This window comes from Ambystoma mexicanum, chromosome 7p (genome assembly GCF_040938575.1).
Source record: "Ambystoma mexicanum isolate Mex_15411 chromosome 7p, UKY_AmexF1_1, whole genome shotgun sequence".
NCBI lineage: Eukaryota > Metazoa > Chordata > Amphibia > Caudata > Ambystomatidae > Ambystoma > Ambystoma mexicanum.
In genome coordinates, this window is record NC_090939.1 from 492,261,771 (window position 1) to 492,277,414 (window position 15,644).

The window sequence follows — 15,644 nt, forward strand, 5'->3', positions numbered from 1 at the left end:
GACAAATGACGTATTTTATGCAAAAATAAATGTGTGGTAGTTCTGCTGCACACCCGCCCCACATTCCCCCATTGTAATGTGTATCCCAACCCAACCCCCATCTATATTTTCGGAAAAGGAGTTAAAAATCATTTGATATTTTCGAATTTGCAGTAATGGAGTGATGCCGTGCAAAACTGTGCAATCCCATGCCCAGTAGCCCAACTGCCTCAAAACAATTGAGGCAAATATTTTGCCAAGAGAGTCTAAAAGGGTGACCGGTCTATAATTCATAGGGTTAGACCTATCACCCTTTTAAAAAATTGGATTTGCTTCCTTCCATGACACAGGAAGATGCTGTGGCTTTAAGAACTGTGAAAAAATAGTAAAGAGGACCTCGACCCAAGCTTCAGCGTGCTCTTTTAACATCACATTTGAGAGCCCATCAGGGCCTGGGACTCTTGAATTACTACTTGTATTAATCCACTTTCTAATTCATCTCGATCCAGATCCAGAGACCAAGAGTCAAGCTCCTCATTACCTATAGTACCCGAGCTCAATTGGTGACAAGAAAAGGTATCTAAAATGTTCTACCCATTTCTCTTCGGTCACAGGATTCTCCAGCAGGCCTTCGGAACAGTTATTAATCGGTATCCACACTTCTGCAGGTCTGCATAATGTTAGAGCGCTTAGCATTTCTTCTGCATCATTCTGCAGCAGCTGCAGATTATGTCCACGAAGTCAGTTTTTGTATTTCCTTTTTAATTTCTTAGAATTAACACAAGCATTCTCTGAGCCTTTAGCTGCTTTAGGATCTAATCTAATCAGCCTCTTTCTCTTTTGTATTTCCACATCAAAGATATGCCTGTGTCTGTATACTGGGTTAAGCCTCCCCCTAATACCTCCATCCTCACCACAGCAAATTGCTTCAGGAGCGGAACATATGAATCATGAGCTTGCTGGTCAGAGTCTCCTTTATTCCTGTATGTCTGAGCAAGGCAGCTAGCTATTCAATCTCATCACTGCAGCTTCTTCCCAAAATAACAGATTTCTTTCAGAGTTGATAATCAGCCCCTGGGCATATCTTTGTGTAATTCTGTAAACACCCGAAATAGCCCAGAGAGTTTGCACAATGTTGTGGTCACTATAATGGGAAGTAATCATTTGTAGGGGGGTAACCAAACAGGCAATGTTGGCTGACTCGTATACAAAATCAACAATTGACTGTTGCTGGCCTCTGTACCATGTTGGATTTGCAGGTGAATCCTCCCTGTGCATTGCCTTTCAGCCTAGTGAAATGTGAGATATTTGCAAAGGTGAAATAAATTATCTTTGTCCAAAGATTCCCATTTCCAACGTCCAAGAGCATTCCATGTTTGACTCCGAATGTGTTATTTTATGTAACTACCACTTGCAAATTCTTTTAAGTGAGGCCAGGTACAGCACAGGAGGAGAGCAGCATGCATTCACTCACTGAGTTGATATTTTTGTTTTTTAAAAGATGAATGCACAGGCCTCTCCAATCTGCTGGAGTTCCTTGCGCATTCCCAATAAATGGGGAGCGGTCTATGGGCCAAGCGTTTAGAGCTACTGCAGATAGGTGCTTATTGGTTTCAAAATCGTACTGTTTACTAAAAAACTAAATGGAGTAAGTGGGATAAATGCATCCAGTTAGACATTTTGGATAGCTAGTTTTCAGAGTGGCATGCATCCATTGTTTGTATTTTTTATGCATAGCCCACGTGGGTATGTTGAAGAGATCCAAATAAAGAAAATGGAGATGAGAAGTCCAATTAGGGAAATAAAGTCCAAGATTGAAGAACTAACTAAAACACAGAGATGGAAAAAAGCCAAACTGATTTTAAAACTGGCTTAAAAATAATAAGTGCCCCCTACTACTGAGAGACGGTGAAGTAATGCTTGAAGCATTACTAAGAATACTAAAAACTTTAAAAGAATGGGATACATGACCAAGCAGTGCATAACCCGATCCCAGAAGAAAGTTGGGTGAGACACTTTTCCAAGTTGTGCAGGACACTCCCTTTAAAACATAATGAACAACGCAGCATAGAATGGGACCTAGATGTCTCAGTAGAGACCTTTTGGAAACCATTATGAAAGCAGGGTCCAATTCCTGTGCTCCTGGTCCAAATGGCCTATATAAAACAGGGGGGTTCTGGGAGTCTCTACTGGCCTCAGTCGCGGGGGAGTCGCAACCAGATTTTTGCTCACTATCCCTTTCTCAGGAGAGAAATATCCACAACAGATCTGTCTTTTGATCTGTTGCCCAAGGGCAATCCAGAACCGAAATGCTAGGCAATTCTCTTCTGAACAAGATTACCAACAGCAACCCCAGACACGTGTTTCGGCCTGGCTGGGCCTCATCAATTAGGTGGAGCTGTGCCTCTCTAAGAACATTGAGCAAGGTGTCCACGTCTGGATTACCCTAGTAACTTAGGGTGAGACCCAAAGTTACTTTTTAATATACAAAAGAGGGGGGTTCTGGGAGTCTCTCTACTGGCCTCAGTTGCAGGGGAGTCTCAACCAGATTTTTGGTTCACTATCCCTTTCTCAGGAGCGAAATATCTACAACATATCTGTCTTTGTCCTGCCCAAGGGCAGTCCAGCACCGAAATGCTAGACAATTCTCTTCTGAGCAAGAGTACCAACAGCAAACCCAGACACCCAACAGAGGCTCGCATCCCAATCCGTCCTTAGAAACCTAACTCGGGTATGGCATTAGACACGTTATAAAAAACCAAATAAATAAGATGAGAAGGCACTCATTTAGAGAAACTAAACCAAACAATGCCCTCTTATTGCCAAGCGAAAGATGCGAGAAATCCTATGACAATGGAAGCCTGAGTATTAGTATTGGCATGCTCCGTCTTCTGCATTGGCAGGAGACCTTTTTTTTTTTTTTTTTTTTTTTTTTAATAATTTGACCTTGTGAGGCATTTTTCAAAGCTGTTGAGACATCATAAGCATCTTGTTCGATTAGCATTTTTCAGTTCTGATGTATTTTTGAAATATTGTGATAGCTTCCTTTCTTGTGCACATACACTGTAATACTTTATATAAACCATTGTAAAAGCAGAAGGGCAGATTCTCAACCGCAAACAAGATTGGACGGTCAGGACAGGTCCACATCTGCCGCTTCTTTCTGTTTTGCAGCCACGGGAGAGCAGGCATTTTTTCTAGCCCTCGTTGAAGGGTCTCATCCGACGCTGGCTCTGTGCCCAGCCTAGTGTTGTCAAACAGCTCTTCATTGTGACCTGCCATGGCTACAGGAGAATTGCAAGGCGATGACCAGATATGGTTATGTTTTTTTGCAGAGAGTTCGCTAGTTTACACTGGACTCGCAATCCCTTCTCCATCCCCAAAATGTATTTATAGAAAGGCGGGGTGTGTATGTGTCACACAAGTGAGGTCCGCCCTTGGTGGGGAATTAGGAAACTGTTTAATGTCACCCGCGACTACGGTGACTGGATATAGTTTCATATTTACATGGCTGCATTGATGTGTGTGCTTTCCCCGAAACCAATATGCATGAGACCGTACATCTGTAACACAGCTTGACCCATTTCCTTTTTAGTTCACCAATTAAACAGTCGTGTGAGGAACAGAGTACCTATGTATAGGATGTAACGAAAGAAGAGACGTTTGGGAAACCCACATTATAATATTCTGTCACAGCTTGGAGTGCTCTGTGAATCCTAGTTCTGCTGGCTGCTCGTAGAGTAGTATGCAATGTGCTCTATGGCTATACAGGTAGCTAACTAGTTCACTCTGATGTTAAACTCCTATCCCGTGGAACGGTAACCGATTCCTCCATTGCTCAACCTGCAGTCTACATGAGAAGGTATAGCTCGCAAATCTGCCTTCGCTGCCGGCAGTGCTGTCAATGCGCAGTCCACCGTCTCATCACGGGAGCCACTGCACTGAGAGCCTTGCTACCCTCTAAATTCGAGTACCAGTCCTGGCCCAGGAGTTAAGTCACTCACCCGACATCCCTGCTGCCCCTTCTTACCCACAACGCCACACCTATTCTTTGGTGGGACTCATCTGGAAGTGTCAGCCTGGCCTTGACTCGCCACCACACTGTGACTCAAAGTCTTTGACAGGCCACACCAAACAGATGAGGCCCGACATGTTCATTTGGAGATCGGCTTCTTCCTTGCCACTTTTCCCTACGTGCTCCCTTGCCAGCCAATTCTCAGTGAACACCTCGGACCGATTCCTTATCTCCAGGCCTGTATACCCACCCTGCCCCAACCCCCATTTTTTTTTTTATCCTGAAACGGAGCATAATGCTTAATAGACCCCGCACGTACCTGGAATTATGGGCACATAAAAATCGTTAAACGCCCTCATTGTGTTCAGGCCTTTAACTCTCGAGGGAGCATAACTCCCAGTACAGCACTGGGGCAGAGTCCATATAGCTTAATTGCAGCCCTCCCACTCATGGCTGTAACGCTTCTTTCTAACAATGGCACTGTGAACTTGCCTACTTTTGTAGATGTAATAACATTGATGCAAAACATTTACCACACACTGCTATTTTATTCGGGATACAATTACATGGTTAGTGTTTTATATACATTGATGTGTCCAAAAACAGTTTTTTTAGATTTTGTTTTTTTTTGTGGGGGTTTTCTTTTGAGAAAATGAGGAGATATGTTTGATATGGTAATTCTGAAGCCCATCAGATTCAGTTCAGAAAACTTAAACACCTTGCTTGTTGGTCACAGACTTCCATCGTGGCGGCGGGGGGCGGGGAAGAGTGCCGGGTGAATAAAGTTTAAATGGAAAATGGCCGTTGCTCTGCTCTGTGGTACACTCCCAAAGTGACAATGGCTTGCGTTCGCTCACACATCAGTACAATATCACAACCCTTTCCTTATAAGGTGAATTGTGTGAGCAGAAGTACTGGACACCAGCACTGGATGGGCAGATGCCTGGCTGTGGCCCTGTGGGCATTCCGAGGTGACACTTTCACTCCTGCTTGATTCGCTGTGCACTCTGCATAAGAGCTGGCATACAGTTTTCCGCACGCTGCTGGATAGCGTGAAATACATGACTGGATCTAAGCAGCTATTGAAAGCCGAGAACACAAGCATGATCTCATTGGTGTTGTGTATAACATTCCTCCAGTAGCAGGATGTATCCGACAGTTGAGAAGCTATGTAGAAAAATCGGAATGCGTGGTAAGGGGCAAAACATAAGGTGAAAATAAAAAGCACGACAAATGATTTCCGTGCTGTTCTGTTGTACTTCACTGAGTTGGGCAAGTGTGCTCTTTCCCTGGAGATGTGAAAAAGGCTCTTGGCAATTTTCACGTATGAAACGATAAGGAGAACAAAAACAATCCAAAAGAGGATGACCAAGAAGTAGTTGAAAATGGCTTTCCAGGTCTCTCTCAGCCTATAGTGGAAGCACATGGATTGCTTCTGTTCCTTCGCAAGGTTGTGTGCCACCATTGGTATGACTGCAGCAGCTGAGATGGTCCATAGCGCGCTACAGATGTAAATGCTGCACTTTGATCTTGACATTTTATGCCTCTGCAGAGCTCGAGTAACTTTTGCGTAACGGTCCATGCTGATCAGCCCCAGAAGTATGATGCTGATGTACATATTCATGTAGAATAGATTACCAACAACCTTGCAGAAAGTTACGCCAAGCGTCCAGCTCTGAGTCACGTGATACATTATCCGGAAAGGGAGACATATTATTAATAGTAGATCGGCAATGGCTACATTGAGTAGGTAAACTTGAATGGAATTTCTTTTTTTATGAATACACAAAAACACGTACAGTGCAAGTGAATTGCCAGTCAACCCAATTATGAAAGTAATTGTATATGATGCTGCTAAGACTCCATTCAGTGACTGTTCATTAATCGTGCAATTTAAAGAACTAGAGGGGTTTGAAAAAGGCTGCTCGGTGACATCACTTTTATCTCTTGTAGTGGAGACTATCGAGTGGTTGAAATAGAACCTGAAGTTCGCTGAAGTTGCATCCATCTCATTGGCTGTCTAAAAAAACACAAAATAGAATTGATTCATTGTTAGTGGGTGTAGTTAATCCATTGGCAACATTATTTATTTATTTTATTTGTTTTGGTTTAGAAAAACCTTTACAAAAGTTAAAATACATTACAAAATTTCCAACAGAAGCAAGAATAACATTACATTACAGTTCCAAACAAAAATAGAACATACGGCAAGCGAAGTAAAATCCAGTATTCTTTAGTACAAGTCATCGAAATTCTTGAATCTTATGTAGTCATTAGTATGAAAGCACATAATTTTACCAAAAGCAACATCCAAATCCTTCTCAAACTCTTACATAGTAAGAAGACCACATCAAAAATGTGTTACCACTCTAAAAGGTTCTCTATATATTTAAAACAGAGCACAAACATTTCTTAGACATGTTGCAACCCTGATATTCAGGTTGCCTTTGCAGTTATGTAGCATTTTATACCAAATTAGCTCTCTGTCCACATCCGCAGTATTATTAACATATTGGGCAAAATATAACATCCTTTTATCCTTCAAAGCCGGACAGACCAGAAGAATATGTTTCAGGTCCTCAACCTCCCCTTCTACCTTACAAAACCTACACCATGGCCATAGTAGTTTACCATAGGATCTGATTGCTAGTATTTGGTTTGTAGGCAAAACATTGAACCTGAAACGCATAAAGTCATTTCTGATTGTTATATTAGGATACTTATTTAAGTAGCATTCCATCATTGGTAACCATTTATTTAGTGCACAAACTTGTTGGTAAATTTTTGTATTCAGTATCGCATTTTTCGTATGGATCCAATCAAATCCCAAAACACTTTCTTTCACCCTAGCAGGGTTGTTTCTCAGAGAAGTGGCAGATATCCCCATTTTCATCAGACTGTTTGTAATCTCTACATTCAATTCCGCCATAAAAGGGTTGGTGGTATCTAGGCCTGCATAATAATGCAAGGTATTTATATCAGAAGAATAGCATTTCCTCCATAGCGAGACATCCTTCTCCAGGTCACTAAGGCTTGCAATGAATTTGGCAGATGATACAGTACCGATTTCCAAATACTACTTTCAATTGAAGCCCATACACTCTCCCATGTTGAGGGGTAAAATTCAGCCCCATATGTCAATCTAGGGATCACTTTTTTGGTATAAAATTCTCTAATGGGGATCATTGAGAACTTCCCGAATTTTGCGTCGAGGGCCCGCATTTGAGAAATAGCGATATCAGCTTTAAGTTTCAATTGAGTGCGCATCAGAGGTCTAGAAAGTGTACCAGCTATCGAGAAGCCCAAATATTTAAATTCCCCCTTAGCTTTCAGGCTAATGTTACCCGATAACCATGTGAACCTATTTAAGGTCTGGTTCTTTCTCCCAAGTCGTACAATGACTGTTTTGTCAGGATTGATCTTTAATGCAATTGAGTCAATGAAACCCTCGAAGGCTCTAAGCATACGCTGAAGACCCACTTTAGTGATGTCAATTAAGAGAAAATCATCAGCGTATGCTAGCCAGTCCATCCTCAAAGTCGAAATTCTAGGTGAAACTAACCCTCTATTCAATAGAGCAGTGAATGCACCACTAACATATAGGTTGAAAATTGTGGGAGCCAATCTACAGCATTGACGCAAACCATTATGAATAGTGAATAGGTCCGAAAGGGTGCCCGCTGAGTCTAGTCTGACTCTCACATCTGTCTGAGAATATATTGCTCTTACAATATCCAACAAAATTGCTGGCATGTTTAAATTTTTTAATTTAATCCACAATATATTCCTATCCACCATGTCGAATGCAGAGCTTAAATCCATCGACGAAATAAAGACAGAGGTCCCTGCTTTTTTCATAGCTTCCGCTCTCAGGCAATGCAGAATGAGACCCCCACATTCCGTCCCCATATTTCTTCTAAAACCAAAGTGTCTCATATCCAAAACCTGCTTCTCGTCAATCCATTTCTGGATATCTCGTAGCACAAGTGACGAGAAGAGTTTGGATTCCGGGTCTGCCAAGGCAATTGGCCTGTAGCTCTTTGGACATAACTGAGAACCCTTTTTAAATATGGGTATGATAATCGATACCCTCCAAGACATAGGGAACGTTTTGGTCACCAATATGTTTGTAAATAGCGTACCTAGTATTCTCGCCCATAATTCAGGGTCAAATTTGAGTATTTTATTGGACAAATTGTTGGGGGCCGGTGCCGCAGAATTTTTAGATTTTGTTATAAGGTTTTTTATGTCCCAAGTGGTGAAGTTCAAACACCAGAGTATATCTTGTTTCCCTAGCACATCTGTCACAGCCTCTTTGGGGCAATAGAATTTTGCAAAGTGACCCTTCCACATTACTTCATTAATGGGATTCGCTAAAAAATCTTTCTGTGGTTTATCCCAGTTATTAATTAGATGCCATAAATTTCTTGAGTTAGTACCCCTAAGTGACGCCAACAGTTTTTCCCAGTCACTCTGGCTTTTGATTATTCTGTGCTGTATAGACCAATTTTTATATGTTTAATTTTTTTGATACTGTCAATCATGTTGATAAAAGACAATCCCGAATTCTTAATTATTCTTATATCTTTCTGCATGCTCCGCTTTTTGTCTCTAATTGCTAGGTCAAAATTATGGGCATGTCCTTTCTTGATTGAGTAACCCTCTTATCAGTTTTATCCAATTTTTCTAAGGAACTCCGTATATATTCAGTGAAATTCCTGGCTGCATAGGTCATTTCCCTCTGCTGTTCTGAGAAATTCTCACTATCAGCTATGATAGATGCAGTAAATTGTCTAGTTTTGGATCCAGCCCATGAAATTCGATTCCCAGCTTGGTTAACATTAATATTATACTTAAACGCAGTATTCGCCACAGGTTGCATAGTGATACAAAAATCCACAGACGCAATGCAGTGATCGCTCGCAGTGGTCTCAATGCACTGAATTTTGCCCGAGCAATTAAACAGATCCCCGGAGCAAATGATATAATCAAGAATAGAATTACATCCTCTTGCTATCCAAGTAGGTTGAGTATTAATCAGGATTTCCAAACCCCAGGTCTCTGCAAAATTGGACCACATCGTCCCCCTACATATTAGGTTGTCACCCCTAGGATTTAGTTCACCCAATTTGCTAATCATCACTTCACCAGTGAACGAATCCCCTTGTATAGTAGCATTGAGATCACCTGCAATCACCACCTGTCCTCCTGTATTTATTACCAACCAATTCTGCAAAAGCAAGCCTAAATTACATAATTCCAGGCCTAGTTGTTTGTCCGACAAGTCAGCCGGGTTCCTGTAGATGTTAACCAACAAAAAAGGTGTAGCCTTGTTATTATATAACAGTAAAAAAGCCACTGCCAGAAAATGATGTACAAAGGCCCATTCTCCCATGATTTTAGGATACAAGTGGTTCTTTACTGCAATAAATAGGCCTCCTTTAGGGCGACTCCTACCACTACCATGAGCACAAAGAGAACAAACCGTAAATCCCTCCCAACATAGAGCAACATTTGACCATGTTTCCTGGATAAACAATAAGTCATATTGTGCCAGATCACCCATTAGATTCGCATTATTTAGGAGATTTGTCAACCCTCTCGAATTTCAAGTTAACAATTTCAAAATACCATTATTCTTTACTAGAGAGGCTTCCCTAGTTTTTTGAGATTATCAATGGACTCTCTCAAGGACAAGGCGAGCCATCTCCAATCCTGTAACTCGCCCTTTACCCTCTCCTCCTTCCTTTCTCCTTCGTACATATTCAAAGGATTATCTCTCTGTTCTCTACCTGGATTTCTAGAGGTTCCACTTGGATGAGGCAGGGTCTGTACATATTCAAAAATATCAAAGCCCCTACGATACAATTCCTCTGATTCCTTCATCAGAAGATTTCTAACCAGTGGAGACGGTATCACAATACGGACGTAGTCCAGCTTCTGTCTGTGTATATAGTCAACCAGGTATATGTCCGAAGTTTCAATTAAGCTTAGGTTAGGAATCTGCCCCAAAAGAGACAAAATATATGGTCTATTTAAGGAGGTATTGTACTGGCCCTGAAACAATGTAGTCCGTACTAGTGCCGGGAGGACCTGTCTCACCGGATCCTTCAGGTCCAGTACATGAACCTGATGGAGCTGTTCCTTCTCCTTCCTCACATTTTCCCTTCCATGAACCACACCCCTCCCTCCTTCACAATATTCTTCGTAAGTCATCTTCCCCCATGTTATTCTGACTCAAGTCCCTCCCCATGATAGGTACCTCCTGCAATTATTTATCTCTTAAGACTCTTAATATATTTTGATAGAGGATTCATCATTTGCATTCTCCTTTAATTTGCCTTCAAGTGTCTGGTTCTCCAGGAGGGCGGTGTTACCCATCTGAACCCCCCCCATAACTTCCCCGGTCAAGTCTCCAGGATGCTTCATCCCGGTCTCCACTCCCACTTCTTGGTTGAGATCGTCCAAGATCATGCTTGACTGAATTTTAAGAACGTTGCTCATAGGAATCTTCCAGTCCCTACTCCCCAGTCCCTCTTTCACTGCAATGGGGATTATATTCCTTACCAGGGCCTTCTCAGTAGGTGTGTCATTCATCTTCATGATATTTTTAGACATGGGTCCCTCCTTGCTAATACAATGATTGATGTCTTTCTCATTAACAGGCCCTCCCTTCTTCGTTGAATTTTCCTGAGGGGGAACCACATTGAGGATTTCGTAAACCTCATCACTTGTATTTTTATTTTTCAGTACATCGCAAAGTTGTGGCTCACCTTGTACATATGAGCTTTGGGTGGCTTGATCCTTCATCTTGTCAGAGGTATTTCCCTCATCCATTGGTCTCTTTTTATTCTGCTGTTGTACATTACCTCTCGTTGGAGCTTCCTTCATTTCCTCACCGTGGCTAATGTTTCTCATACATTTTCTAGATGTTTTAGCCATTATACCATTTTTATTAGCATTTTTTTTTGTTTCGCCATTTTTTTGTCTGTCTTTTAGACAGTTTAAAATCAGTCGCCGAAACCACATGCCCCTCAGTCCCCGTTATCACCTCCGGACCAGATAGAACAATTTCCTCCAGTAAGCTAATTCCCATCATCTCGACCACATCTTGAGGTGGTTCCTGTGTGGCGTCGACCATAATTATCTCTCCCTGGGGGGCTCTTTAGCAGGGTCCATCGACCTTCCCTTCCCACTCTTTCCTAAGAGATTTTAACAATATGTCTGATAATTTGTCTGGTAATATTTTAATTTCAGTAATTAGATTTGCCACACCCTCCGTTTGCTTTCGAAGTTCCGACAAGATTAAGCGGTTAAAGATGGTCATCATAACCGTGAATTCCGAAGGCGAGGAATTCGATCCAATCTCGTTTGTCTTCTCCTTATCAAAAGTAGTACCACCAGAAAAGTCCAGCAGTTTGTCATAGTTCAGATTATCATAGCCGTTATTGTGATTAGTTTTAAGACTCTTTTCTTTCTCTTTATTTCTATTGGTTATTACGTTACCATTACACTTAGGAATATTGACAAGCTCTTTGTTTCCGTTAATTACTGTCCCTATAGGTTGATCAGGGTTCCCTAAGTCATCCTCCCCAAAAAGTGATTGAGAGGAATCAACCAAGTCCTTGGGAATTTTCTCCAGAAGGGACCTATCTTGGGCAATTTTTAAAAATTCTGCCTCTTGCGAAGGATCAATTTGGTCCTCAGTCTGATTCTCTAACTGGGAACCTTGTTGTGCACATTGAAGTAGGTCTGCCTCCTCCTCATTGGCCTCAGGCAGTGGTAGAGCAGCTGCCCTCGCCAAACTTGCCCTTCTAGTACTTACTGCCACAAAAAAATCTGCCCTTGCATCTTTGCGGGGTGGAAGTTTAGCTTTCCCCATATCACACACTGGGGGGTGCTTATAGCTGATTGTAACTTCAAAAATACCAAATCACCTTAAAACCACACACTCCTTAACCAACACAACACCCCCGCCACCCGAACAAAATCAACAAAGCCCACAATGGTGCCTACCCCCCTCCTCCCTCCGCCAGCCAAACAGCCGCACTTCCATGCACTTCGGATGCACGCACGAGATGCGCGTGCACCAGTGCCTTTAAGGAAGTGGAAGTGGCTGAGGGCGAGGGGGCCGGCGGTGGGCTGGCCCAATGGGCGTGTCTGGGGGAAAGAGAGAACCAGAGAGAGTTATTCACTCTCTAGACACAACCCGCGGTAAACCCGCGGTCGAGTCAAAACAAATACGTCAGTGAAGGGAGTGAGAACATAAATACCCAGCAGTCCAAAATATAGCGAAGTCCACAGAAATGCGCGTTACGCGCTAACAGGGAGATGCAAGCTTCTTCTTGCCGACGCCTCCTCCTTGTGGTCCACTTCCACAATCACAGGTCCAAATTCAAAACCAGCAGCACGGTGCAGCCCAACAGCCGCACTTCCATGCACTTCGGATTGGATTGGATGGGTTGGGTTATAATTATGACAACCATTCGAGGGAATAGAAGCAGATCTGCTTGCGCAATTGTGTCAAGTGCTTCACTGGATTTTTCTTGCTGTGACATAGGTGGTTAGGTTGACATACCAACGGTTGTAGCGATGCTGCCTCCAACATCTCTGTCACTGGAATTGGCGGATTATCTTCTTTCACTATGGGGTTAACCACACCTGTGTGTATGTGTGATTTGCGGCGAATTACAAAACATGTTCGGGTGCTGCTTGGCACATTTGGGGTCCGATAAAGAAGATTGTGTCATCTGCCTGTACAGTACTCCTTCCTCAGTGATTCTCTTCCTAAGCACGTAGAGCAACATTATTTCAGATTTCAGTTTTCCAGGGTCTTTTTAAAACGTCACTGTTTAATCAGAGAATGGACAAAAACACGTCTTTGCAGTACCTGTGTTTTCCACATATAAATCAAGGCTCTGCTCTTTTCAGTTCCCGAGCAGATCAGTGCAAATGTCAAGGTAACTTGACATTATATTGTGCTAATCCAGGACCTAATTAACACAGCCCTTGGCCAGAGAAGGGCTATTGCCCTCCACAATCGAAAACCGCACTTACCCCTCCATATGTAGGTGCCACTCTTCCGGATAGCAAAGCATAGCAACAGTTTAGTCAGATAAGTCATACTCTTACGTCCCGTCCCCTTTCCTCCATACTGTATGGGCGTCCATTCCTAGGGATGGGAGACAGAACCTTTTTCACCAGAAAAACCTTGTTCACCTTTAAATTTAGAGGCGCGCAGGGGTGCGGCCCTGGGAGCATGCTCTACCCTGACTCCGCCCACCAGCGCCACTCCTCAGTCCCCTTTGCTGTGTCGACGGGAACGGACCGATTTCACCAGCGCTCCTGGGTTTGGCCTTGCCATGTAATTCCACGGGTTCTTACCCGGATTCTACCCTCCTCTTTTTGTCTTTTTGTCATCTAGGTACTTCGTCCTCCGGCCTCACGCTCCTCCCCGGCGCATGTGGACTTCAGCGGGTTTCAGCAGGTGTCCAGCCTGCAAGGGACTTTTTCCCACGTCCGACCCCCACGCGCTTTGCCCCCTGCTGTTTTGGTACTGACCACGGCTGGGAAGGTTGCACCACGTGCAACTCTGACTCCACGCGCACTGAAGAACAGGCTAGCTAGGTGGAGAGAACTCTTCCAAGCGTCGCTTCCAGAGGACTTGAAGAGGTTTGTCCAGCAGAGATCAAGGCCCAAGGGAGGGTCATTATTTTCCATTGCACCCCATAAGGGCGACTCCTTCCTGGGGAAACACCCAAGCTGCAGGAACCTCTCGGATTCTGTTACCAGCACACGCACCAAGGCTAACCCAGCTACTGGCCTTACAGCCGGGGGGTCTTCAGACCCTACCAGTTTCAGTGCTGAGGGACCGCAAGGTTCTTCTACAGGGTCTACATCTGAGGGGCTATACCCTAGTAGCGGCTCAATGTCCGATGGGGCACCTGCACACGGCACTACCAGTGACAAGGCCGAGGGCGATACGCCTTCCAGGCCTACACTTGAGGTGTGGAATAGGCCTCAAGTTCCAACACCAAAAGTCTTGGGGCGAGGCCGTGTCCGGAGGGCCATGCACCACGACTCTGGCATGCAGCCCGACAAAATGGCTGCCACCCCAGACAACACGGCCGCTCGTCCAATGCCACTCCTAGGAACAAAGCAGGCGGGTGAACAAGTTTCAAGGGGGGGGGACTGGTGTCAACCAGGTATGTGCCCTACAGTGTATCCATCAGTAGCGCGGGGCAGGTTGCCCCTGCAACCCAGACTGTGTGTGCTCCTGCCCCAGCAGCCCCCAACCACACAGTCAGTATCCCCTGCCTCCTCTTCAGCCTGCGAGGATAGGTTCCTCGAAAGGTTTTTGGTGCTGATGTGAACCCCCCAGATGGGGACCATCCTAAGGGATGCAGTCAGGGACTTGCTCCCTCCGGTCACTCCACCAGTGCCTATAAAGTCATTCCTCCCATGGCTCCGGCACCACAGGCCCCAGCGCAGCCTCAGCTGCCGGCTCCTTCAATTCTGCCCCCAGTGCAGTCTGTTCCGAGCCAACCTCTGGTTCCGGTCTCCACACCGCAGCCCAGGGTGCCCAGCACCCCTCCTCCCGCGGGCGGACCAACCGGACACCCAGGCAGACGCAGATGAGGAGGACGACCCTGATATGCCGTCTTCAGCGAAGGCCTTTCACGACAGGCTTTCAGGGTTGGCAGAATATCTTGGCCTTCCTCATCCTGAGGTAGGGCAGCCCGAGGAGGGGGTCTTGGCAGCGGTCCTCTCCCTAAGACCCTTTACCAAGATGGGTGTCCCGATGCAGAAGGATGTCGTGTCCCTGGTCAAGAAGGGTTGGCTCAAACCACACTTGGCCCAGCCTGTCAATTGGTGCCTCGATGCCAAGTATAGACAGATGGAAGGGGATACACTCTTGCTATCAACACTCCCCCAGCCGCACTCGTCTGTGATCGTTGCGGCATCACTCTACACTAAGCCTCAGTCGTCCCCGGACACCTCGTCTATGCGCTGCTAGGCAAGGAGGAGCAGATCTTGGAGGCGTATGGGAAAAAGCTGTACTCCCCACACCTCCCCACACCTCCTTGCACCTGCGTCAAGCCAATGCCGATGCCATGCTTGCAGCAGCTAACCAGAGGTTGTGGCAGGAAATATCTGACTTACTTCCGGAACTCCCAGCGCAGAGCCAGGCACGCTTTAAGGCAGGCCTAGGAGAACCCAAGCTGGTAGCGCAAGACATCATGGAGTCCTCAGTGGGCCACATAAACACCTCTTGCCGGCCCATTTGCATCGCCACGAACATGAGAAGGACTGCCTGTCTTCGGGCTACAAAGTTAAACCCCCGACGTCCAGGATCGCATATTGGACCTTCCTCTCGAGGGTAGTGACTTCTTCCACACTACCACCAACGAGGAATTGGTTAAGAACAACAGCTCGTAAACCGCAAAGTCTTTATCTGTTCTTACGAAAGCCATGCCCAGGCGTACACCCAGTCACATCAATGCTCCGATAAGGGGCAGGCATTTGGCGGTGTCTGGGGATTCCAGGAACAGAGGTCGAGACAACCTGACTGCTTGCTGAGTCAGCACCGGCGCAAGCAACAAAAAAGGGGAGGAGAGCAAGGGCTTCTTCCAGTCCCCCTCCTCAGCAG

At 44.9% G+C, this 15,644-nt stretch overlaps 2 protein-coding genes across 12 annotated transcripts in view; one reads left to right on the forward strand and one right to left on the reverse strand.

Moving 5' to 3' along the window:
* The window catches only part of CASK (calcium/calmodulin dependent serine protein kinase), a 2,777,982-nt gene that overhangs the window by 905,819 nt on the left and 1,856,519 nt on the right, over window positions 1-15,644 (forward strand). The gene's annotated exons all lie outside the window — the stretch shown is intronic.
* GPR34 (G protein-coupled receptor 34) overlaps window positions 4,523-15,644 on the reverse strand; it is a 99,179-nt gene continuing 88,057 nt past the window's right edge. For both annotated transcript variants that reach the window (XM_069636506.1, XM_069636507.1), the window contains one exon: window positions 4,523-6,014. In XM_069636506.1, the coding sequence (XP_069492607.1) occupies window positions 4,866-6,014 (1,149 nt within the window). In that variant the 3' untranslated portion in view covers window positions 4,523-4,865. The remainder of the gene's footprint in view (window positions 6,015-15,644) is intronic.